Genomic DNA, 25,842 nt, shown 5'->3' with positions numbered 1-25,842 from the left:
ATCTGTTCTTTATCTTTGTGGGGAGGTATGAGCTGGAGAAATAGATGCACTTGCTATTAACAGGAAGGGAAAGAGAGAGGAGGGAGATTCTCAAATCAATGGAGCTGTGGAACACCATAAAGCCAACAAAAAATGAATTGTATTAAAACCTATGAGAGAATAGATTTTGTTGTTAATCTATATGCATGTATGTTTTGAGAAGTACTGTGCTTTCAGTGCAAGGAAGTATTCTTTGCACTTTGCTATTTTCACAAAATTACTTAATTTCATGTATTTCACAGGGCTGCTAAGAAAAGGGAAGACCATCTGTTTACAGGAAGAAAATGCATATTCTTTTAGGGATGTCAGGATTTATGTATCAAAGTGTAACAACCTTGTGCATATCTGATTAATTGAGGTTCAGGTGCCGTGGGTTTCCTGATTCATAAATTGATATACAATAGGGAAGAGCAAGCAGAAAGGGGAACAAGAAACTTGGAAGAGCAAGACACAAGTAAAGAAATGAAAGGATTATAAAGAGGGTTTGTAGTTTTTGTTTGGTTCTTCCGCTTTTTTAAGGCATACATTTTGCAGAACTGACTGTGTATGAGGAGACTCAGAGCTGAAAAGTGAAGGTAAATTGTTGTTTTGTTTTGTTAGTTTTTTTGCAATCTTATTTTTTAATCTTGACTTTTTTTTAAGTGATATTTTTCACTTTTTCTTTGCTTGTTGCTCTCTGTGGTTGCCTATGCACTCTTTGGACAAAAGTCTTTCTTTTCTCCATTTCATTTAGGGGCAGAGAAAAGACTAAAGATGTGAAGTTATTTATTGGATTTGGGTTCTTTTGTGTGTTTTTGGACTGTTTGGATTTTTTTCACTTTGGATTGTTTTGAACATTGAATTACATTGCATTTTTTAATAAAGGAGAGAATACCAAAAAATTTATAATAAATTTACGAAAAAGGTCCACAATAAATTGTAATAGTTCATAAACATACTGTGGTCATTAGCATCGAGTAACAAGTAACAACAAAAATGTTTCCCCTGTAGGCTTCAGATGAACATCTCTCCACCGTGAAGCTGATTTTAGAGGAGCTGAAGAAATACTTTGACAGATGTATTATTGTGAGTGACCTGCAGTGTTTAATGCATTGTTTTTATTTTGAGAGATTGTGTCACAGAAGGTGACAGATTTATTTATCACTAATATATGTATTTAATTGTTTATTGGAATCTTATGTTTCTTATCTTATATTACTTTGTCACTTATTTCACATATTTAATTATTAATTGTTTTATAAATGGATGAATTATAAATGGAACTGGACAGGAAAAGCTCCTATGACACTGGTGTTTGTGATTTGTCTGTCTGAATAAGAAACCTGAATCTGTGAGGATGAGCAATATTTAAGATTTCTAAAAATAAACATGTATGTAGCGAAGCCGACCATGACAGTAGGCCTACATAACTAAATTTGCAAAGCAATTGATTTGTTAAACAACACAACCTTGGAATTTCCCCCAAAGATATAGTTGTTCCCCAGTGTGCAAATCACTCTTAAATAAGAGCCTGAGTACATCTGAATGCATGTGAAAGGAAGGAGGGGTGAGATAATGTAGTCTGCTGCCTTCAGCAATTTTCCTCTGTTGCTGCATTGTGAGCGGGTGATAAGTTAATTTCTTTGGATTTATCTTATTGTTTCACTGTTTCACCCGTTTCTCTGTTTCATTTAAAAAAAAAAGTATAACCTTGTAGTGGTTTGGTATTGTCACGGGCGGGACTACGGATGGTAAGGACCCAGTTGCAGAGCGAGGGGAGTCCAGAAACAGTCAAGGGGTCAATAAGCCGGCAAACAGGAACGAATCCAAAAGGGAAGGTCAAAGAGACAGGCAAGAGGTCTGGGATCAGGCAAACAGTACAGGGCAGTAAATCCAATAATCAGAGGTTGAGAGGGAAATGGCTAAGGTTGGTAACTAAGAAGGCAACATGGTAAGTATAAGGCTCGGAATTGCTACTCGGCATAAACAATACTTCGCGATAGGTAGCGTTTGTGAGGGGTTTATATAGAGAGGAGGAAAACCAAATGGCAGGTGCAGGGCAAGTGGTAGACAGGGTTGATAGCAGAAGTACACGTGTGTGTCAGGATTGTGGAAAGAATGAAGGGAGTTTGGAGAAGTGACTAGTGCAAAGAACAAGAGTGACATCTAGTGGCGGCAGGGGAAATGCCACAGCTCGGGCGCCACAAAGGTCTCTCTGGGCAGCAGTCCTTCCAGACACTGTCTCCCCTGGATCTCTTCCTCCAGCGCTCCAACCTCAGAGAGAGAAAGAAAGAGGGTAGCACGGTCTCAGAGGAGGTTCAACAGTCCAATTAGGTGCCATCTTATAAAGTTCCCATTCACTCCTCCTTCGGTCACCAATCCACGTCCCTCTCCCCACAGATGCAGATGCAACCCGGATCTAATCTGACTGCCCTGCCCAGAGGGACCCCACAGTACCAGAGCTGCAAATCAGTGGATGAATTAGGTGCCCAGTACAGCACTCATTAATTTGGCCTTCCTTCTTTTCTGCAGGTAGGCCAGTACCAGGAGACAACCCAGTCTTCAATAGCAAAGTTAGGATTTCAACATGATGTACAGTAATGAATACTGCACAACAGACGCAAAACAATTGAGAGAACATAATGATAATAGGAAAAAATAAAAGCTTCCCGTATAACCGGAAATGCACCTTTGCTAACCATGAAACCATGAAGATAATCTCAATGGGACAATTCTATTTGCATCAAATGGTCAATCTCAGTGAGAGTTTAATAAATGTTTAAACGTTAAATAAAAAACTGAAGAGGTAGAAATCAAAGAAGCCTAATATAGCTTAATGCTCGCATGTGTATTGTCTTGATTCTAATATGTTGATGAAAACAGATTGCTCTGAAATTCAGGATTTCAACATCTGTGCTGCCTGATACTGCTGTTTTGTCTTCTCTATGAATAAGAAGCATTTCAATAATACAAAAGCCTTTCATTCGAATGCAGTCAATTGTTTTGTGATATTTCTCATTTGTCAATGTGTAACTCTATGGTGGGATATGGTGGAAGACTTTGAAAAGTCCTGTGTGTGTGTTTGTGAGTACGGGGGTCACAGAACCTGCTGTTTCTGACACTACAATGCCTGGCCTTTCATAGGGATGACATTCTGTATCTTTGTTATTCTCCAATAAGAGTCTTGAGTCTAATTTGTTCACCTGGGTAGGGAGAGTCTGCAATACAAATGTACCAAGTGTACCAAATTGGGGGAAATAAGAAAGGAAATCAATGTAGCAACTGTACATTTACATTGGCTTGTTATGAAGAAAGCCGAGATCAAGTAACATTTCTCGCCAACTGAACGAATCGCTAACCGATTAATTGAATTTGCTAGTTGGAGGGTTATTTTTGGTTTGGCTTCCTGTGTGATTTCCGGTTCACTTTGTTATTCTGTGTACCATGTCTTATTTCATACTCTTTCACTTCAATTCTAGTCCCAGGAGAGATACTTGGTATTTCTGTGCAGATACGCAACCTGCCCCTCCAGAGCAGATACCCCAGCCTGGAAGGATGTCAGACGAAGTCATCTACACCACTGTCAAGTTTGCCTCGCGACCAAAACCTGCTGGAGAAGAGACAGATACACCTGGAAGTGGTGAGATCCCTTTGTGCTGAGTGTCTCAGTTTCACTGTCAAAGTCTTACATATGAAAATTATATCACAGGATGGTGGAAAGGATGGCTTAACTTGAATGTCACTGATGCACAACTCAAGAGAGCTGCCGATTGTTGGTATCTTGTGTTTTGCAGGTTTTTGTCACACGTGAATAACACAATTACAGAATTGCGTGAGTATATTCCGTGCCAAAATTAAGAATTCATACATAAATAAATGTAAAATTAATACATGAATTAATACATTAATGAGTAAATAAATATACATGTGCTGAGATTCTTCATTTATTTACTATAATTTTATTTCCCAATGTATTCATTTATTTAAATATTCATTTATTTTTAATTTGGGCATGGAATATCCTTCATAACTCTGTTAATTCCACAATACAATAATTTATTAGTTAATACATGTATATCATTAATTAATTCTCAATTTACACAATTATTAATTTATTCACTTATTTGAAGAAATACATTTTAGGTGACCTGTAAAAATCGCTAGTATTAATACTTCATAACTCTTTCTCTCTAGATGTCAAAATAGTTTCCACTCCAGAGGCCAATAAAGATGATAAAGCAGCACCTAACAGATGGCTGATCATTGTCCTGGCTATTGTCTGTGTTCTGGTATTGTGTGTCGCCATCATTCTGGGTGTCCTCTGTGAGTACTGTACTGTCTGTCTGTACGGGGGGTTGTGTTCATATGTGGCTCAATGTGAGTGTACAGTGTGTGCCAAGAACACCACTAGCCTTGAGAGCACAAGTGTAATGTGAAGGGTTTCTCACTCTCCACCACTGCTGGCACATACTGACACTTCTGTTGCAGATTTGAGAGTCAAACAGTGTTCTCATATTACTGCTGAAATCACCCCAGAAAATGACATTACAAAGCAGTTTAAGACAAGCCCAGGAAATTAATATTTATTGTGATCTGCTTCAAAATAGATGCTGGGAAACAGAGTGATTCTGAATCACTGAAAGCCAAGTTTGACAATGTCTCCTCTCAGATGATTGCAACAGGTGAGTTTGGTTGAATGTTACTTAGGGAAGTTATCAGCTACTCACTCTTTGCATTTATAGAAATTATCTGCATTGTCTACCGTCTACTTTGACCCAGCCTCCATTTTTCAATACTATTACCTTATTTTATCAGAAGGCAAATACAACGCACTGAAAGCTGAGAAGAGAAACCTGTCAGACACCCTCACTGCTCTGACCAGGCTTCAAGGTGAGCTTGCTTTATAATCACATGAAGCCTAAACCTTGTGATTTTTAGAGTTCTGATTTTAATGTATATAGACACATCCTCAGTTAAAGATCTTTTCTGAAAGATTATAAGGCATACAGTAGACTCAGACACCTTCATTACTGTGAATCTCGTGTCCAAGTTGAACAGCAGACATCAGAACAACCATTCGGGGAAAGATGAGCCAGTTGTGTGTCATTGTGAAGGGGTGCAGATGTATTTGACCTGTTTGTGCTGCACGTTCTTAAACAGAGGAGAAAAACAGTGCACTGGAATCTGAGAACAGGAACCTGTCTGAGACCCTCGCTGCTCTGAGAAACAATCATGGTGAATACAATTATTGAAAGCCTAGCCCCACTCTTACAGTACTGTTTTATATCTGTATAGACCAAATGTGTTAGTTCCAGTTATTTCTATATAGTTGGCAGCAGTGTGCCCAGACCATTAGCAAGGCAAGCATTGAGGCGCGTCACACATTACCCCTTCAAAGCTTGTATAAACCCACAGTTACCAATGTATGGACACAAGGCCTCAGAAAAAGCACTGAAATTATTTGCTTTTGTTCAGTAATTCAGTATGTTGAATTTTCTATTCCAGGCAATAAGCCTGTTTGTGAACTCTGCACTTGCATTGAAATAAAAAGGGATGCACTACATTTGTCAATTAACAGATCATTCACAGACATCAGAACAACCATTGGGAGAAAGAAGAACTACCTGTGTGTCTTTTCAGATGTATTTGTATTTGCTATATTTTCTCAACAGAGGCACTGGCAGCTAATTACACAGGACTGGTTGGCACACATGCTGCTCTGGAAGGATCTCTTAATGCACTGAAAGAAGAGAACAGACAACTCAGTGATGCTCGCACTGATCTGCAGAGACAGCTCTCAGGTATGGCAAGCCGTTGTGACATTTAATCCATAATTGCTGATATTAAGAATACAATTGCTACAATTCTTGATATCAAGAATTAAATTTCTGATATCAAGAATGATCTGGTATTTTTGATATCAAGAATGACCTGGTATTTTTGATATCAAGAATGACCTGGTATTTTTGATATCAACAATTGTATTTTTGATATCAGAAATTGTATTTTGGATATCAGAAATTGAATTCTTGATATCAAAAATGCATACTAATTTACATCTGGTTCCTATTTTTGATATCAAAAATGCATACCAATTAGCTTCCGGATTTATTTTTGATATCAAAAATGCATAATAATTAGCATCCGGTTTTAACCCTTTTAATTATCAACTTAACCCTTTACACTCCGGCCCATTATTTTCAGATCATTATAAATACATGTATCAAATATGTTTATCAAAATATACATAATAAAATATAGAAACTAGAAACCAGGAACATTCAAACGATGTCTGACTCGCGTATGTAGGGTCTTCCTGGCCTGTGCTACAGGCTTGTGAGAATCAGACATTTCTCATAGTGTACAACACTAATCTGCATCTGCTCGAGTTTTTGTTTGTACTCTGTCAGCCGATTAGCCCTTAAGGCCACAACTTGTTCTTTCATTTGATATACGATAAATGCATATGGTACAAACTATCAAGGAAAATAACAGAATACCCACACACTTACTAATAGCTCCTAAAAATCATAAAAAGTATTTATTTAGCCCATGCTTCTCAGGTTTTTAACAATGCCGAAACCGGATGCTAATTAGTATGCATTTGTGATATCAAAAATACAACTGGATGCTATTTAGTATGCATTTTGATATCAATAATTCAATTTCTGATTCAAAATTCACTTATTTTAAATAATTGGCAGATAATTCTTGAAATCAGCAATTGTATTTTTGATATCAAGAATTGTATTCTTGATATTAAAAAGGCATACTATTTAACATCCAGGTAAGGGTTAAATGCCATACTCAGGTGAGTTTGGTTTAAAGTCATTGACAACAGCAGTCCAGTCCTGACACCAATTTACAAAACAGGACCTGTATTTACTGAATCAGTTCCTTGCTATCTGTACTTTTATTGTAACAACACTCTTGGCCTGATTTCTCAGACCTTCGTACCAGAGACTGTAAACCCTGTCCTGTGGGCTGGGAGCTCAACGATGGAAAGTGCTACTTCTTCTCCACTGATGAAAAGAACTGGGATGAGAGTCGTGATGACTGTGTCAGAAGGGGGGGACACTTGGCCATTATAGGCACTAAGCAGGAGCAGGTATGTGAATTAAAGCATTCCTTCTTCAATACTGCAGCTCACATAGTTTAATATCCTCAGTGAATAATTGGGGGATCTGTACAACAGTGTGGTGAACTGCCACTGTGGAATTGAAAATTGTGTGTCCATGCATTAAGAAATTATTCAAGATCAATTTTCTGTTTTCCATATTTGATCTATTCAGCAGTTAAGATTTAAGTTGTTTGTACTTAGTTCATGTACTGTAGATTTCTGTGGAGAAAAGATTAACAGACTGTGTTCTGTTCAGGCATTCATAAAAACACAAATCAATGGTTTTATGAATGTGGGGAAAAAGAAATACTGGATTGGACTGACTGATGCAGCTGCTGAAGGAGTCTGGTGTTGGGTGGACAACACACCTCTCGGGAAATTCAGGTAATAGCTTGCATGTATATGTTTGTGTGTGCATGTATGTATACAGATATATATGAAGAGTCCACAGGCAGAAGGTCTGTGTCCCAGTCTTCACACTGAGTTAGTGCTGGAACCTCTGTGTCTGTCGTATGAGCTTTCATTTCGCATTTTAATGAAACTAGCAAAATAATCACAGTTCTTTGGGCAGATCTTTCCTTTTTGCCCCCAATAGCAGAAGGATCAGTGTTGCAGGTTTGGCTCAGCTGCAGAATCAATTATTGTATTACTTATATGATTAAATAATTATTAAGGAATGTCAAATTAATATTATGAATTTCAAATATATGTTAACCTTTGGGGACTTGCTGAAACTAGGGAAGAATTGTCAATGCCCAATGACACAAATGTGTACATACTTGTACTAAACACACTGATTTGTAGAAGATTAATGTTTGATAGACAGATAATGTTTCCTAACCTCCATGGGCATTATCTTTTGATATCAACCTTGTAGTCCTCTCTTCATATTCAGTACATGGAATGTGGAATGAAGAAACTGCAGCACAGAGCACTCAGAGATCAGTGTGAACCTGCAACTGCAGATAAAAATTATACTCTGAAAAGTATTATTATTATTAAAATTATATAACAATTCAAAAGTTCCCACAGAGTAGCTAATTTATTTTGAATGTCTGAAGCCAGTAGTTTAATCTCTGTCCTGAGGAATGTTTGCAGATGATGATTTAGGATGCAGTTACATATCTGTCTACTGCAGATCTATACATAGGCTGAACATATTACTGTTGCCTGATTTCAATCCTGGTCTTTCTCATCTCTGATCAGAATCTGGGCTCAAAATGAGCCTGATGACTGGAGAGGCGAAAACACTTCAGGGGAGGACTGTGTAACTATAGAACATGAACAATGGTATGATGCCTCTTGTGAGCATCTACTGAAACGAGTCTGTGAGACCAGAGCAGTGGGAAACCCTTCATCCTGAGAGAACAATACAATTTCCTTAACAGACGTGTCTTAAAGTGTCCTCAGCACATTCCCTCGTCAGTCATAACGTTTTCATAACTCCAGTGTTACTAGACACAGGCTCACCTCCGAGAAGAGACTGAGAGTGATGACGCAGTGAACGGAGGATGATCACTGACCTGTCAATCCGCCCCAGATCACAGCTCCTCTCAGAGGGCCGTTCAGTACAGAATACAGCCTGCAGAGACTCTGCCAACTATTTGTCCTTGCATTGTTATCCAAGACTGCACAACTCATTTAGTTTTTCTCTTTAAAAGATAATACTATACTGTACACCTCAAACTGCACTCTGAGCTGATTTTATTTAGAGTGCTTATGAAATCCATTTGAATTTTGTAATGCTTTACTGAAATATAAAATGTAATACACAAATAATTTATTACAACTGTATAAATAAATGCCATGAATGTGCCTGATTCTGTGCACCTTTTCTGCTTCCATTTTAGTTGAATGAATTTTCATTTTCACCATCCTTAAACAACAACAACAAAAAAAATGAAACATTAAAAAACTATAGACAAATGAAAATTATGACTTGTCTAAGCAGTGCTGATATAAAATATATACAGTTAGGTCCATAAATATTTGGACAGTGACACAATTGTCATCATTTTGGCTCTGTACAACACCACAATGGATTTGAAAGGAAATGGACAGCTGCAGTGCAGGCCTGGCAGAGCATCACCAGGGACAAAACCCAACATCTGGTGATGTCTATGGGTTCCAGACTTCAGGCAGTCATTGACTACAAAGGATTTGCCACCAAGTATTCATTAGTTTTTGTTTTTTCATTGATTATATTAGTTTGTCCAATTACTTTTGAGCCCCTAAAACTGGGGGGACCACATATAAAAATGGATGTAATTCCTACATCATTCACTCAATTTGGATGTAACTGCCCTCAAATTAAAGATGAAAGTCTACACTTAAAGCACATCTAGAAATGCCTAACAGGTTCCAACTGCTGGACACCGAGTTGGACAGTGACAGCTCAGAGGGTGATGGGGGGTCAGTTGAGCACCAGAGCACCCTAGTGCCCACTCCCCACCAGGACAGGGAGGTAGTTATAGTAGGAGTAGATGCGTAGCAAGTGATGACATTGGGGGGCTTATCCCAGAGTTCCTTTCCAAGTAGGGGGATCCGGGGGCATCGTCCCACGTAAGTAAAAAAAATATTTTCTACAGTTAAATATATCAATGTTGTGCACTTTCTTCACCTTTCAGCCACCATACAATAATGTTATTTTAACAGTGAAAAAACGCTGCTTCATTTTGGAGACTATTATACTGTTAAACAATAATGTTATTGTATTTCTTCATTGTAATACAAAACATTTTATGAAATTCTCTCATATTAAGTAAATAAAGTCAACAACAAAGTCTTAAACTTAAAGTCAACAAAAGATAATTAAAAAGAAAAAAAAATCAGAAGCTTGTGTGTAGTCTGCTTTTTTTAATTATTTGAGTAGTTGTTTTATTAAGGTATTTCTGGTGAGGACACCTGGGAGTTTTCTCTCTCTTTGTCATTAAAAAAAAAACTTCCTGACAGATTAAAGTAATGATACCGTAATGGGCAAATACACGATGTATGAGCAGGGTGCAAAAATTTAAATGTAATATATTTTTTTATACCAAAATACCACCAGTACCATGTGCCAGGCCAGAGAGACAGACAGAGTTCAACAGGTTGTTGAAATCCTGGTGTAGGGAAGAGGTCTTACAGATTCAGTTGAAAACTGATGGTTATATTTCAAAAATATACTACTAGACCAAAATGGTTTAATAGGAATATGCATAAACATATCAAGAGAAATAAACTGTTGTATAGCGCATACAAAAGGGATGGAGACGAAACAAAATACATAGAATATATAGAACTGTAAAGAGATGTTGAGAGAGAGAGAGATCAAAGCAAAGAGGGAAATAGAAAGAAACATAGCTCTTGGAGCTAAAAGTAATGCAAGGAGCATTTTTCAATATTACAACAGCAAGAGCCCAATAAAGGAGGAAGTGAAACAGATAAAGGCTAAAAATTGCAGTATCTTAAAAAACAAACATGATGTGGCAAATGTTCAAAATTAGTATTTTTACAAAATAAAAAAATGATAGCATGCCACAGATTAACAATTAGTCCAGTCAAACTCTAAAACAGATTAGGATACATGAGCAGGAGGTATTAAAGGGACTAGCAGAATTAAAAACAAACAAATCACTTGGGCCAGATGGTATATTTAGTTAATAAATTAGGGAAATTATAGGCCGGTAACTAAAATATTCCAAATGACACTTAGAACAGGGAATGTGCCCACTGACTGGAAGACAGCAAATGTCATACCAATCCACAAGAAAGGGGACAAAACTGAGCCAGGAAATTACAGACCAATCAGTCTCACCTGCATCACCTGTAAAATGTTGGAGAAAATGATTAGACAGAAAATAGAGGAGCATCTTAACGAAAACCATATTCTTGGAGATAGTCAACATGGGTTTAGACGAGGCAGATCATGTCTTACTAATTTATTCGTTTTTTGAACATGCAACTGCAGCTGTAGATCATGTGAAGCATATGATATGATATAAGATTTTCAAAAAGCTTTTGATAAGGTTCCACACCAAAGACTGATCCTCAAATTGGAAGCTGTAGGCATTCAGGGTAATGTAAATATTTACTGTAGATTATTAAACGATTGATATATTATGTTGATACAAAAGTCGCTTCTAACTGGAGTGAGGTTGTTAGTGGAGTTCCACAGGGATCAGTACTAGGGCCTTTGCTTTTTCTAATCTATATTAATGATTTGGACTCTGGGATAGTTAGCAAACTTGTCAAATTTCAGATGATACCAAAATAGGTGGCTCAGCAGATACAATCTCAGCACCACAGGCTATTCAGAGGGACTTAGATAATATTCAGTTATGGGCCGACACCTAGCAGATGAAATTCAATGTGGACAAGTGCAAGGTAATACATGCAGGTAATAAAAATGTCCACTATAATTACACTATGGGAGGAATATAACATACAAGTAAAGCATCAGAAAGACCTAGGAGTCTATGTGGACTCCTCACTTTCCCTATACAAACAATGTAGAGTTTAGAACAAGGGCAGTGATGTTCAGACTGTACAATGCGCTAGTTAGAGCTCATCTGGATACTGTGGACAGTTCTGGGCTCCACACTTCAAGAAAGATATCGCTGCTCTAGAGGCAGTTCAGAGGAGAGCAACCAGACTTATTCCAGGTCTGAAGGGAATGTCCTACTGAGAGACTGAGGACCTGAACCTTTTCACCCTGGAACAGAGGAGACTACGACTACGTTGCAACGTGCAATGTAAATCAGTGAGAATTATTCAATTTGATTAATATATATATATATATATATATATCAACAACTCACTTATTGTGAAATACGTGCGAGAATGATTGATGTGTCTCAGCATATACTGTCTTTGGATTTGCGTTTTGTATGATCTGACGTTGTGCCATTTAGCTACTTTTTTTAATAAAGACTTTTCTCCTTCGTTAACTTTACTGTTCATTAATGTGCAGCTATCATAATTATGCTCTCTGACTGCATGTGCGTGTGCTTTCACTTTGATTCGCAGCTGCAAATTAGTCACCCGTTTCTGTTTAAATAACCCGTGACAGTCTGTTTCCACTGACATACCACACGGACTCACCCACCAGGACAACAGCTGTCCCTGGTGCTGATAGGCTGAATGGCCTCTGCAACGTTCTCGAATTGCAGCAAATAATCAAATAATCGGTTGTGTTTTGTATAGCGCCCTTCGCAGGTTAATAAACAGACAACAAAAATAAACACAAATTACCATAAACTTTATTTTGCACTTTGTATCGCTCTTATATTTTATACCATTAGGTATGAGTATGAGGCTTCATCCACAGTCCATGCTGATTTTGTACGTTTGCCCACTGACAAAGAAATGATCAGTCTATAATTTTAACGGTAGGTGTATTTTAACAGTGAGATACAGAATAACAACAAAAAAATCCAGAAAAACGCATTTCAAAAAAGGTATAAATTGATTTGCATGTTAATGAGGGAAATAAGTATTTGATCCCCTATCCCAGGTGTCTTTTATACAGGTAACGAGCTGAGATTAGGAGCACTCTCTTAAAGGGACTCTCCTAATCTCAGCTCGTTACCTGTATAAAAGACACCTGTCCACAGAAGCAATCAATCAATCAGATTCCAAACTCTCCACCATGGCCAAGACCAAAGAGCTGTCCAAGGATGTCAGGGACAAGATTGTAGACCTACAATCCTACAAACCTACAAGGCTGGAATGGGCTACAAGACCATCGCCAAGCAGCTTGGTGAGAAGGTGACAACAGTTAGTGCGATTATTCGCAAATGGAAGAAACACAAAATAACTGTCAGTCTCCCTCGGTCTGGGGCTCCATGCAAGATCTCACCTCGTGGAGTTTCAATGATCATGAGAACGGTGAGGAATCAGCCCAGAACTACACGGGAGGATCTTGTTAATGATCTCAAGGCAGCTGGTACCATAGTCACCAAGAAAACAATTGGTAACATACTACGCCGTGAAGGACTGAAATCCTGCAGCGCCCGCAAGGTCCCCCTGCTCAAGAAAGCACATGTACAGGCCCGTCTGAAGTTTGCCAATGAACATCTGAATGATTCAGAGGAGAACTGGGTAAAAGTGTTGTGGTCAGATGAAACCAAAATCGAGCTCTTTGGCATCAACTCAACTCGCCGTGTTTCGAGGAGGAGGAATGACCCCAAGAACACCATCCCCACCGTCAAACATGGAGGTGGAAACATTATGCTTTGGGGGTGTTTTTCTGCTAAGGGGACAGGACAACTGCACCGCATCAAAGGGACAATGGACGGGGCCATGTACCGTCAAATCTTGGGTGAGAACCTCCTTCCCTCAGCCAGGGCATTGAAAATGGGTCGTGGATGGGTATTCCAGGATGACAATGACCCAAAACACACAGCCAAGGCAACAAAGGAGTGGCTCAAGAAGAAGCACATTAAGGTCCTGGAGTGGCCTAGCCAGTCTCCAGACCTTAATCCCATAGAAAATCTGTGGAGGGAGCTGAAGGTTCGAGTTGCCAAACGTCAGCCTCGCAACCTTAATGACTTGGAGAGGATCTGCAAAGAGGAGTGGGACAAAATCCCTCCTGAGATGTGTGCAAACCTGGTGGCCAACTACAAGAAACGTCTGACCTCTGTGATTGCCAACAAGGGTTTTGCCACCAAGTACTAAGTCGAAGGGGTCAAATACTTATTTCCCTCATTAACATGCAAATCAATGTATAACTTTTTTGAAATGCATTTTTCTGGATTTTTTTGTTGTTATTCTGTCTCTCACTGTTAAAATACACCTACCATTAAAATTATAGACTGATCATTTCTTTGTCAGTGGGCAAACGTACAAAATCAGCAGGGGATCAAATACTTTTTTCCCCCACTGTTTAATTTGCTTCATGTCCGTGAAGATGTAGGACATATTTATATTTTTATTTTGCATTTTCAGCAAAAATCTCAATTTTAGTAGCTTTTAAATGATGTGGAAAAATGTTAACTGGTTCATGTGCAGCCTGCGACCTGGGTGTTTAGATGAGTGAAACAGAATTGTAACCGTAACCGTAATTAATTAATTATATACATTATATATAATGCTTCAATCCGATGGAGGTGAAAGTTAATTAAAATAACAAAACTGTACCGCATATCAGCTAGTGTGTCGGTGCTTAATTGGCAGGAGTGTGTAAGTGCGCCGAGCCGAGACTGACACTTGCATGGTACATTAAGCGCCAGTCAAGATGGGTATTGAAGTGGCGCCCGAGCCCGAGCTGCTGGAGACCTCTGCGCCCTTAAGTGTACATGTGGAGATCTGCTTTGCTGGGGAAAATGTAATGTTACATAAATGTGCCTTTTTCACGCACATTTCCACATTGCACTGAAATACCTTTAGCATCCGCTTGGTAAACAAAAACGTTCATCTGAAAATACAAAGTGGTGAGAAGCAAAATAAAAAGCTTAGTTTTCTAATAATCAACTTGGTAGATACTTAAGTCATGTTGTATCCGTTTCTGTCCGTAAGTGTGAGGACGGAGCACTGCAAGGATGGATAGTGAGAAAGACAGAGACACTTCCGCATTGTACGCCTACAATATCTATTGAGTACCTTCGTTTCAAAGATCGACCTGATTGGATAACATGGCCATGTAGGCGGTATCATTCCCCTTTCCAGATTTCCGATAGGCCGGCGCTATCTTTCCAGCGCGCTCATTGGCTATCCGCACGGTTTCCCAATCCTATTGGCTGAGCCTCGGCTGCCGGCGTCACTGATTGGATTCCACGTCCCCATTGATCCTCTGCTGTGAAGGAATGGCAGCAGCGACGGGTCCGCGGCTGACAACAATGGGAATACGACATTAGGGGCATCTCCACGGAGATTAAAAACCCGCATCGGGATCTTTGAGGGGAATCGGCACAGACCCAGCACCCCAGGGATCGGCTCCCAGACTCGGGTGAGCGCCGAGTTGGACGCGCAGAAATGCGGTGCTGTTTCCCATTCCAGGGATACAGCACCGATCCCAGGAATGCGGTGGTTGAATATATCATAAACAGATATATTTAAGGTGGATTTGATGTAGGAAATCAGACTGCGGTCTATAGTGCAGTTTTGAAACGTTTTACTGTTCCATTATTGTTCAAAAATGATCGTATTAGTGTAGCTGTAACCATCCAGATTAATGTAAATCGCCAGTAGATATGCGGTAATAAATCTAAATCTTAATCCGACTTGATTCAATGCTCGTGCAACCCAAGGCTTGTCAAATGCATGAACGGATGGACCATTATTAATACTGCATGAAGCGCTACCCTTCAAAGTGATGCATTATTGTGCTGCAGTTATTGCATGTCAGTGCATGTTGTGTATGGAGCGCTGTAGGAGCCTGGATATAGGGGGCAGAATAGCATGGTGACGGGAGGACAGGGGGGCATTGATTCGCTTGGCGATGGTAGTGCATCTGTATGTGACATGTGTGCAAGGCATGGCTATCGTTAATGGCTCAGTCTCTCCCGCCTGCTCCATTCAATAACTAGCTGCCCTGCGCCTCCTTAACATGCTGATTTGATTTACGGAGGTTGCTGGTGCATTTTCGTTTCGGTTCCGTGCTGAACGTCCCCCTCAGTGCCTGCTGATCGTAAGGAAACAAATGAATCCACTGACGAGATTTACGTAAATGTTTACGTAAAATACATGATGGCGCTTTAATAGTTTAGTTTTTGTATTATTCTACCATAACCCCAAATTCCTCTGATCCAGGCATGTCAATACTCGGGTCTCCTTGCATCTATGGTCAATTTTCTTCCGCAGAGGGAGCAATATAGCAGCGTGTGCAGCATTGCCGCAGGTTTCATAAATGCTTGGTAGGCGCCTCGGTGCATTATGGGATCTGTAGTCTATCTGACACCACTGTCAAAAAAACACTGAATAGCAAATGTATTTGAACATGACCCTCACATGTGTAAACACAAATATTTTAATAATTGCTACTTAATGACGACCAGTTGCATTTTCAACGTTGTGCTTCATCGAGTATATAAGAAATTATTAATAATAATAAAATATAGACTAACGCAAACTTGAAATATACAATTCTTCATTTACTCCCCTAAATGTTTTGAGTTAATTGCCGCAATATCTGTATTCACAATAAAACACTCACAAATACACTCTGCGATTTCTAATCAGCCCCTTTGGAGATGAGACAAAGCGTAGTTGGTTATGCTTATGGTTATGGTTTTGTCTTGCCAGGGAAACGGGGGTGGCACGATGCCAGCGTTCAGTCGCCAGGAGTTCTTCCAGGAGTTGGCGGAGGGCTGCCTGCTGCCCACTGCCCAGCAGGGCCTGGAGCAGGTGTGGCAGCTTCTGGTCATCTGCCTGGCATGCCGCCTCCTATGGAGACTAGGTATGTACCTCTGTCTGTAATGTACACCGCTGTATTTAGTATTTTGACCTTTATATCGTGTGCCGTACTAAGTTTCAATTCATGTGATTGTCTTTAGTTTTTTGTCTGGCTTACATAAAGTACAATATGAAACTAGACAAAATACTAACTAAGTGATATTGTTTTCTCAGTATATGTCCACCGTTGTGTCTTGTACTCTTACGATCCTGCTACCAGATTTTATACTCGATTGATTCTCGATGGCTTTGTGTCTGTTGTCAGAATGACGTACTTTGGTTTTAGAAAGAAACAATCGTAGCATATGTGTCTGGGACTTGATGTGAGACATGGGATGCAGCCTGCAGTCAGAGACCCCAAAAATTGACTTCTCTGCAGGGTCTGAATTAACCGCATTTTCACTGCGTGTCTTTCGTTGCCCTCTCATCCCCAGGCCTGCCTTCCTATCTGAAGCACCTGATCACAGTGGTCGGTGGCTTTTACTCCCTCTACCTGTTCTTTGAGCTGCACATGGTCTGGGTCGTCCTGCTCAGCCTCCTCTGCTACCTCATCCTCTTCCTGTGCCGCCACTCCAACAACCGCGGCACCTTCCTGTCGGTCACAATCCTCATCTACCTGCTGATGGGGTACGGCAAGGGGCCAGAGGGCAGGAGGGCAAGGGCGCAGTGAAAAACATTGAACAGTCTGAGCCTTAGTTTCTTTCATAAGTGGCACACTGTCTATAGCCTTGTTGAGGCTAAAGTTGCACTGCACAATACTTCAGTGATTCAGTGCAATAACCAGTTATCAGTATGGACTGGGTTCATTATCACAGGGTGTGGAAGTCTATAGCGTTGTTTATACGAATGCTTTTTGTGATTTGTATCTTTTGTTTTTAATTCTTCATTCCAGAGAGCTGCATATGATGGACACCGCTACCTGGCACAAAATGAGAGGTAAAAATTATCCATCCAAGAAATCTACAGTGAAAGCAAAAGTGCTTGAGTGCAAACAGTATCTAGCTGGTCTTAGTCTAACCTGTACTGCAATGGTTCTTGAGAAATGAAAGCTGAACGCCGAGGACTGTTTAAAACGCTGCAGCTTTTTCACGGAAGATTGTGCCCTGTGTTTTGTCCTCCAGGCTCCCAGATGGTCGTGGCTATGAAGGCAATTTCTCTGGCCTTTGACCTGGACCGCGGTACAGTGCCCACTGTACCCTCGCCCGTGGAGTTCATGGGCTATATCTACTTCGTGGGCACAGTTATCTTCGGACCCTGGATCAGTTTCAACAGCTACAAGGAGGCCATTGAGAGCCGCAAGCTGGTGAGTCCTTCAGGAAAACGTTCTTGTTGTTTATGCTTCTTACAAACATCCTTATGTGAAATCCAAGCAGGAGGTTTGTTAACCCATGTTTGCATGTTTGTTTTGTGGAACCTCCTACTTGGGTGTCAAGTGTTTCATTTATATCTGAATTGCATAATCCTGCACCCAGCTGATTGTGGTAATGATTGTTGCGTGATAAAACCCTGTGTGTTTGTTTAAATTCCTTGCAGATTGGCTCCTGATTTGTGGTTTGAGACACTTTTAGGAAGGATTAGTCTTATCTAGACATAGGCTGACATCACAGAAATGTTTTCACTTCTGAGACCAGACTTTTTAATTTATAAATCAGAATTTATAGGCCACCTCTCCTCCTGCATCTCCACGTGTACAAATATGATTGCACACTTCTGCCTCGTGTCTCTCGTGTTAAGTAACCCGGCTCGTATTTGCTCTTGTGTCTCCCTCTCCTGTGCTGCAGAGTTTTGCGTGGCTTCTGAAAGTCTGTACCAGCTGGATTAAGTGTCAAATCTGCCTCATCATCTCCAACTGCATCGCCCCCTACCTCTTCCCCTACTTCATTCCAATCTATGGGGACCGCCTACTGCGCAAGTGAGTCTGGGTCAAGGGTCACACAGGTGGTCACAGGCCACAGTAATGGGAACTTTTACTGCGTGAAACCATATCTTTATTGTACGAAAACATAAGAGCGGCACCTGGATTGCTGACCCACTTAATCTGAGTTCTGATGTTAATGCCAAGTATCACAGGATTAGGGTTACAGACAAGGCTTGGGGTCAGGGCCTATACATGTGATCATCATCAGAATGCACAGAAAGTGAGGTATTTTTGAGTTATTTCTGTTGTACTCATTCATTAGTTAATTGGGAGTCATGCCCGAGTACTATCCTTCAGTCCTCTTCCATTTCTCTTCTCTGATTGCTGCCCCCCCCCTTTTCTCTCTCTCTCTCTCTCTCTCTCTCTCTCTCTCTTTTCCTTCCCCACTGCTTCCTTCTGCCTGCCTGGCTCCTTGGCCACAGGAAAAAGAAACGGAAAAACAGGTAACCGACAATGTGTGTCTGCAGAGACAGTGTGTAGTTAGTGGGACATACTAAGGGTTCATTTTAATTTGCATTTACCATTGTTTAACATGGTTATACTGTGGTTTTACCATATGTATGCAGTGTTTTCCTATAGCTTCAACAGTCCATTACCGCACTGGACCCTGGGAATACCATGGTATATCGTGATGAATATTGTGAAAAAGGCATTTTTGTTATGAGTGAAACCCATAGGGAACCACTGTAAACCTACGGTAAAAGTCCAAACATCCTATGCTAAATTTGCATAATGCAGACGTGAGAGATTTCAGATTTTTTGCCGAATTACAAAATTGAGCAAATCCTATCTGCTATTTTGTTGTCTCAAACTAAAAAAGGGTGTGTTTGCAAGTGCATTGTGTATTAACACTTGTGGAAAGCTCATAATTCCACTCCTGGCGTGGCGCGTTCCGGTGGCATATGATCGATAGCCAATCGGCAGTATGGATTTACAGCAGCTGGAACAAATGCCCTATAACGGTTAAATTCACTTCCTCTGTGTGTTCCCTGTAAGTAACGCGTATTCTCTCCGCATCATCGGCAGCTCGTGTTGTTGATCTGCGAGTCTTCATGTGCGCTCGCTCTTACATTCTTATTTTCTGTCAGTAGGTTAACAAAGCGACAAAAAGAGATACATGTTGCGTGCTTCACATTAGCTAATTGGTCCCATTGAAATAGACCCTGTAGATTGAAGACTGCTAGAAATGACAGTAGGCGATAGAAAGCGAAATCTGCACTACGACATCCAATCAGACGCAATCTCACAATCTGGCACAGATGACACAAAACGGGGTTTGCTTTTCCTTTCGATAACTTCTCCCACTCTCTCTCTTCTTTTTCTGCTTCCCAGAGGCTCTGTGGCCAGGTAAGCTTACCGTCTCTATTTCATGCTCACCTCTGTTCCAGCCGTGTGAAAAGCGCATCTTGTGTGATGTTTCTCACTCTGTCTGTGCCCCCCAGGTGGCTCCACGCCTACGAGAACGCAGTCTCCTTCCACTTCAGCAACTACTTTGTGAGCTACCTGAGTGAGACCACCAGCACCCTGGCCGGAGCGGGCTTCACAGAGGACAAGGACAACCTCAAGTGGTGAGTCGTGTGCGTGCTCAACGGAGTGAGGGTGGGTCTAGATCAGGCCTGCCACGGTCAGTTCTTCAAGCCCTTTCTTCCACCTTCATGGAGCCCCACTGTATGGGTTTGCTGTGAGGGGAATTGGGTCATGACATCTCTCTAAAGGCAGAGGGGATCTTCTAGGTCTTTTATTGGTTCGGCTGAGGTCTTCCTAACTTTTATCCAACTCTCTCCAGTAAGAGGCGTCTTATTTTGGAATACAGTTCCTTCAGAAAGTAAAGTTTTTAAGGTTTTATCAATATATAGTTAACTGAGGACCTGTCAAAATAACCCATTTATGCAATCATTTGTTTAATTGGGATGAATATCAAATATAGCTGTTCATATTTGATGAGGTGAAATGTGAATAGTTAATTATGTTTATGAAGCACTTGAGGTTATTGTTTATTTATGACCAAAGAGGTGACAGAGTGCATGTTTGGGTGACTGTCCACCCCAGGATAACTCTACTAACCTCAGACATCTTTGTGTCTCCCTCCGTCTCATTCTGCCTGCAGGGATATGACAGTGGCCAGGCCATTGAATGTGGAGCTGCCCAGGTCCATGGTAGAGGTCGTGACCTCTTGGAATCTGCCCATGTCTCGCTGGCTCAACACATGTAAGCAGACACTTGACCTTTGGGTCCAGTGAGAATTTCTTAGATCAGTGTCATGACTGTATTTAGAGAGATTGATGACAATAGAAGCAGGTTGCCTCATTCTGTTCCTGGGATCTTACCGTAACACCGTTTTCTTTTTGTACAGATGTTTTCAAAAGTGCATTGCGACTCGGCACGTTTCCTGCCATCCTGGTCACCTACACCGCCAGCGCTCTCCTGCATGTGAGTATCGGCACACAAGTCTTAGCAAAGGTAGTAGACTCCCAAATATCAGCACTTTTTTGAAGGCTCAGTACTTCACGAGTACGTGGTACAATTGGCCATCTTAGATACATGAGCAGTGGTTGATATGGGCTCTTTGTTGTGCTCGTGTCTGATGCTGTTTTGTTTTTCTCTCTATGCTAGGGTCTCAGCTTCCATCTGGGGGCTGTGCTTTTGTCTCTGGGCTTCATCACCTATGTGGAACACGGTAATACTGACTCCTTAGCCAAAGCCCGTGTGCAAAAGCGTTCGCAGTTCCAAAAGTGTGGTTCTGGACATCCTGAACAAGGTTTTACCTGTCTGACAGATGAGTCTGTGTGACATTTTATAAGTAAATCTGACCAGCCATGTTGTCGGGCAAGCGATTCTGCCAATAAAGAACGACTCTCCACCTGAACATATTTAATGGCCTCCGTTGCCTTCTCTCTTTTTCTTCCATTCTGAAAGTGGATCTAGGGAAGTTTGTGAAATGCTGTTGGTATTTATCTGTTTCTTTGCTTCTTCTTTTTATGCAGTTCTGCGCAGGAGACTGGGCACTATCTTCAGCGCGTGCATCCTGTCCCGACGATGTCCGCCAGACTGCAATCACCAGAATAAGAAGGTAAAGAAAAACTCGGTTAAACACTACCGGCAATGGAGTTTAAGCTGGAGGTGATCCAAAGACAAATGGCTTGAAGTGTTGAGATTGGCTTAAGAAGATCACATGAACACCTATGACAGCCTAGACCCCTTTACTGACCTGATCTGTTTCACATTACTGCACACAATGAAGGAATTCAATTAAGTTGCATTGCCAAATGCCATTTCACAGTAATTCCACAGTAAATGTTCAATATATTATTCATGGCAAATAATAAACTAAAAATATAAATAATGCACATTAGAGTCAAACAGTCTTCCAAGACAGTTTTTCACAGTAGAAAGATACATAATAAAAGCCTCCCTCTCTCTCCTTCCTCTCACCAGAACATATGGGTGTATGTGATCAATATGGTTTTCAGTGCCCTGTCTATCTTTCACCTGGCGTACCTGGGCTCCCTGTTTGACTCTGATGTGGATGACATGGACACAGACGAGGTGAGTGAACTGAGTGAACTCTATGGGGTCCTGGGTGCATTGCTGTCAGATGTGTAGAAGTCGTCCCTGATCCTGTCTTGTTATATGATGTTATTATTATGGTCCCTTTTTACAGGGCTATGTGGCCAACCACACTATACAGAAGTGGTCGGAGCTGAGCTGGGCGAGCCACTGGGTGACCTTCGGCTGCTGGGTGTTCTACCGTCTGATCCGCTGAGCAGCAGAGGAGAGGAGAGGTAGGATGACAGAGAAGACAGCAATAAAAGACAAACAGAACAAAAAAAAAAACTATCATAACCACAACAAGAACTACAAAAGAATACCATGAGAGAAAGCTGGACCCAGGCCACTGTGTCTTGCCCACTTCAAAGACAGCGATTGCTTTCTCACCTGGGATGTTTTTAGATACTTGGAGCTGGTGAGGCACTCCACATGTGATCTTTCCTTCCGAAAAAGAACAAGGCCCTCCCACAACTGTACTGCATCTGCTGGAGCCACTTTGATCTCTGCAAGCGCTGCTTGTGGCATCTCTACTTTTCGGTTTTGTATGCCAGGGTCGCTGTTACTGAAGAGCTCTGGCAACAGGGGCCTCGCGTGCATTTTATAAACGATCGCTTTTGTTTTTCTGCACCTTTCTGTGACTTGACCCTTTCAACCTTCAGGTCGGTTATGTCTACAGGTCTCCTACCTTAATGTGGCTTTCATTAACGGAGCCGATCTGTAGAAAAACAGGGATTTTCACAAGGAAACTAAACAAGCTGAATGGTGCAACAGAAAAAGAGAGATGCACAACAGTCATTTTGCAGAACAGTATTGCCAATGTAACCCTTGCTATAACAGTGGCACGGTTAACAGGACTTAAACACTACAGCAACAGTGTTAGAAAAAGAACCACAATGGATAATTTCAAGAATCACTTGTTATTTGAGTTGACAGTTCATCACTGGCTGTTTCCCCTGTCGGATACGCAGGCCTTAGATGGAAACTGTTTTGTAATCAAGGACCAACTGCCAAATTCAGCTGCAGAATTCTTAGTCAAGAGTATAACTGTCATAGGAGAAGTACTGCAGCAATAAGACAGGAAGGTTTTAAGAGCCTATCTTACTTCCACTTCCTGTTGTTTATCCCTTACTTAAAGTTTACAAAAAAAAATAGGTCATTGTTTTTGTTAAATAAAAAAAAATAAAAAAAAATATAACACTTGGGGCTACTTTCTGAGGCAGATTGGCTCTAGTCTTAAACATCCTAATCTTAGGCACTGGATCAAATCCAAACCTACCCGTGGATTACAGATTATACGCCTGTACTCTATGGTGGTTTATTTTATTAGTCAGAAGACACTTTCTACTACTTTTAACTCAGAGTTCAAGTTTGTAATCTGCCATTCAAGGGTAGGGCGAAGTTTGGTTTGTTTAGGGCCTTTGTTTAGGTATGCCAAGACTAGTGTGAAGGTGTGAAACCAGCAGACGTAGGAGATCAGTTAAAGCCAGGACATTGTTCCCATGAGTCCCCAGATGTCTGGTTTGTCATCATCGGAAGTTCAGCCTTGATTTCAGGAACCAGGTTTTCCTTCTTTTTGCCTTAGGATGATCTATTTGTATTTTGTATGCCTGCTATACTTCAGCAGCTGAACTCCAGTCAACAGGCTTCCTCTTATCTTAGCAGGTGGTGACTCACACACTAACAATCATTCAGTCAGCCTCCTACCAGCTAAAGGCCTCAAGTGTCAATATATGTACATAAATATTAGATGTTACAGATGAAAGACGTGCATTGTGGGTGTCCTTGACTTTTAGCTGACAGCTTCAGTCTTCCCACACAACAAGCTCTGGTTTAGATACTGCACCTTGATTACTGTGTACGTCTGTAAAATACTCTCTCCTTCAGTATCCTCTACTGTAAGCAACTAAAACTAAAATGTGGGCATTTATACATTCACACAAATTAGCTATTAATTAATTTGTATTTATCTTGGTCAACTGACTCTAGAAGCTAATCGTAAACCAGTGAAAACTGAGATCTGATCAGTTTCTGCCTGATGTAAAACGGGGAATTTGTGAGAGGTATCTGTATTGGCTTTACACATACGCTGACACATATTCACATAAATCTGCAACAGTGAGCAAGAACAGACAGCACAAAACAGTATTATTATTATTATTATTATTATTATTATTATTATTATTATTTTAGAAGTAACCTGTCTGCATTTCTCAGTGTCTATTTTTGACTTTGTTTGCAAGATGCGTCCTTGTCCTTGCTGATCATCAAATATGCCTTCTATGTGAGATCCTTTCCTTTAAGATGCTTGTTCAAGCACCAAGTTATGATAGTGGTCTCCTAATTTGCCTTGTGTTTTGTCCTGCCAGAATATAGTTTTAGCCTTCACAGATACAATGGACAGCTTCCACGGACTTATCCCAACCGTGATGGTAGCTTATGTGACTGCTAACCTTCAGCTAATGCAATCTTCACCTCGGTGAGGCCTTTGGAATTACTATTAAATTTCAGATCCATTTCTAATTTGCCTCCTAACTCTTCCCAGTTGAAGTGTCTTTTGGATTAATGTGCTATTCAAACAGATGTGATTTTTTTGCTTTACCAATTGCACTACAACAAGTTTCAAATCCAACACAGTGGATCTTGGAAAATCTGGGACTTTTGCTAAATAAGGGAAATTTCCCTCGGTGCAGTGATGGAACACCATATCGGCTCAATCAGACGGCACCATGGTTCATGGATGATTGGAACATGGCACCCTGTGGACGGGAACATCCTTAGGACAGATCCAAAAACTCTTGTGTGCTCTTGTCCTCCTAATTAACCTGTTTTTTCCTTGGGATCCTCGTTTTGTATTTGCCCTTCTTTCTGTGAAACCCCATGATCAGGCTGTGGTGATTTTGGCCTAGAGAAATGCAAGATTGTGTTGTCTTTCAGGCAGAGTGAAGACACTCCCCCACCCCCCAGGCCCTTTGACTGCGTGGGAACTGTCTCTATCTTGTTAATTTTCCCCCGGAACCGATCCTTACCAGGTCCCCGTCTTGTCATATTCCCTTGATGCCAATTGGAATGGGGTCTAAGTGTTGGATTCAATTGGAATAAGCTAACCAGCCCACAGACACAATGACAGGATCTAAAGTGATCTCACACAGTGTTGGAACGCTGACCTTTGACCTTGTCAAAGTGTGAGTGTTTTCCCTTATCATTTACATCTCACTGTCAGTGCAGTGGTGATCTCTCTCAGTCTCACTCATTCTGAGTGTGGATGGCCAATCATGGGGGGCGGCCCTGCTCCACAATCGCTGTAGCCCACCTTGTTCAGCAAAGTCACCATGTCTCCAAGTCTTCTGCTCCCCCGTATTGCTCCTGTAGCCCCTGTTTATACATCCCTACCTGGATGTAGGGAGCAGCAGGGTAGCCAGCCCCATCCCCCTGCACAGTTCCTCTGGGGCACACCACAATGAAAAGCAATACAGCTGAACCTGCGATTGTAGCCTTTTGGGCTGGTGAGTGTAGCGTATGATCCGATCTCATCTCTTCCTTGTGCCATAGATCCTGCTTGTCTTAACAGGTAATGTCTCATGTATATTGCTCCTGGATTATTATTATTTCTTGTTAAGTATCATAAAGCCTGTTTCTTTTATTATTTTCATGATTATTTTGTTTTTCTATTAAAACTTCTACGGTATTCGATATGGCTTTGAGTTTTTTTCTGGTATTTTATTTGTGGTTGTAAACCATTTTCAATGATCATAAACCATGATCGTGACATTGTTCAGTAACTGGTTTCTCCATTTATTTATTCTTTCCTGACACATTTTTTAAGCCATTTGTAGTTTTTATTTGTATTTATTATCTTGTAATGAAT

At 40.8% G+C, this 25,842-nt stretch overlaps 2 protein-coding genes across 6 annotated transcripts; both read left to right on the top strand.

Annotated features, from left to right (window-relative positions):
* Window positions 1–335: 335 nt before the first annotated feature.
* Window positions 336–8,958, top strand: LOC136753661 (C-type lectin domain family 4 member F). 4 transcript variants are annotated; one of them, XM_066709957.1, is made up of 12 exons: window positions 336–521; window positions 1,030–1,104; window positions 2,419–2,550; window positions 3,498–3,658; window positions 4,213–4,341; window positions 4,626–4,700; window positions 4,834–4,908; window positions 5,179–5,253; window positions 5,691–5,819; window positions 6,966–7,126; window positions 7,395–7,522; window positions 8,345–8,958. In XM_066709957.1, exons 4-12 carry the CDS (start codon window positions 3,574–3,576, stop codon window positions 8,499–8,501), a joined length of 1,014 nt encoding a protein of 337 aa, XP_066566054.1. In that variant the 5' UTR covers window positions 336–521; window positions 1,030–1,104; window positions 2,419–2,550; window positions 3,498–3,573; the 3' UTR covers window positions 8,502–8,958. The 4 variants fall into 4 exon arrangements, with proteins under 4 accessions (XP_066566054.1, XP_066566055.1, XP_066566053.1 ...); XM_066709958.1 differs by having other exon boundaries at window positions 336–614; window positions 2,419–2,503; XM_066709956.1 differs by having other exon boundaries at window positions 336–614.
* A 5,945-nt stretch (window positions 8,959–14,903) lies between these two features.
* LOC136753658 (protein-serine O-palmitoleoyltransferase porcupine) lies at window positions 14,904–25,667 on the top strand. 2 transcript variants are annotated; one of them, XM_066709953.1, is made up of 15 exons: window positions 14,904–15,065; window positions 16,361–16,514; window positions 16,945–17,137; window positions 17,403–17,446; window positions 17,632–17,813; window positions 18,292–18,422; window positions 18,851–18,871; window positions 19,761–19,775; window positions 19,871–19,996; window positions 20,536–20,636; window positions 20,782–20,858; window positions 21,042–21,105; window positions 21,413–21,498; window positions 21,864–21,974; window positions 22,090–25,667. In XM_066709953.1, the coding sequence occupies exons 2-15, from the start codon at window positions 16,379–16,381 to the stop codon at window positions 22,189–22,191; spliced, it is 1,389 nt and encodes a 462-aa protein (XP_066566050.1). In that variant the 5' UTR covers window positions 14,904–15,065; window positions 16,361–16,378; the 3' UTR covers window positions 22,192–25,667. The 2 variants fall into 2 exon arrangements, with proteins under 2 accessions (XP_066566050.1, XP_066566051.1); XM_066709954.1 differs by lacking the exons at window positions 18,851–18,871; window positions 19,761–19,775.
* Window positions 25,668–25,842: the final 175 nt, after the last annotated feature.

Source organism: Amia ocellicauda, chromosome 7 (genome assembly GCF_036373705.1).
Source record: "Amia ocellicauda isolate fAmiCal2 chromosome 7, fAmiCal2.hap1, whole genome shotgun sequence".
Classification (NCBI taxonomy): Eukaryota; Metazoa; Chordata; class Actinopteri; order Amiiformes; family Amiidae; genus Amia; species Amia ocellicauda.
Note: the sequence above shows the minus strand (reverse complement) of the source record. Positions and strands in the feature narration are given on the sequence as shown.

What these genes read in the sequence shown, in the direction of transcription:
- LOC136753661 (XM_066709957.1), top strand. Translation starts at nt 3,574, where the DNA reads ATGTCAGACGAAGTCATCTACACCACTGTCAAGTTTGCCTCGCGACCA. An exon ending in GACAGATACACCTGGAAGTG is followed by an intron (nt 3,659 to 4,212) that starts GTGAGATCCCTT and finishes CTTTCTCTCTAG; the next exon opens with ATGTCAAAATAGTTTCCACT. An exon ending in TGCTCTGACCAGGCTTCAAG is followed by an intron (nt 4,909 to 5,178) that starts GTGAGCTTGCTT and finishes GTTCTTAAACAG; the next exon opens with AGGAGAAAAACAGTGCACTG.
- LOC136753658 (XM_066709953.1), top strand. Translation starts at nt 16,379, where the DNA reads ATGCCAGCGTTCAGTCGCCAGGAGTTCTTCCAGGAGTTGGCGGAGGGC. An exon ending in CCATTGAGAGCCGCAAGCTG is followed by an intron (nt 17,814 to 18,291) that starts GTGAGTCCTTCA and finishes CCTGTGCTGCAG; the next exon opens with AGTTTTGCGTGGCTTCTGAA. An exon ending in GACAAGGACAACCTCAAGTG is followed by an intron (nt 19,997 to 20,535) that starts GTGAGTCGTGTG and finishes TTCTGCCTGCAG; the next exon opens with GGATATGACAGTGGCCAGGC.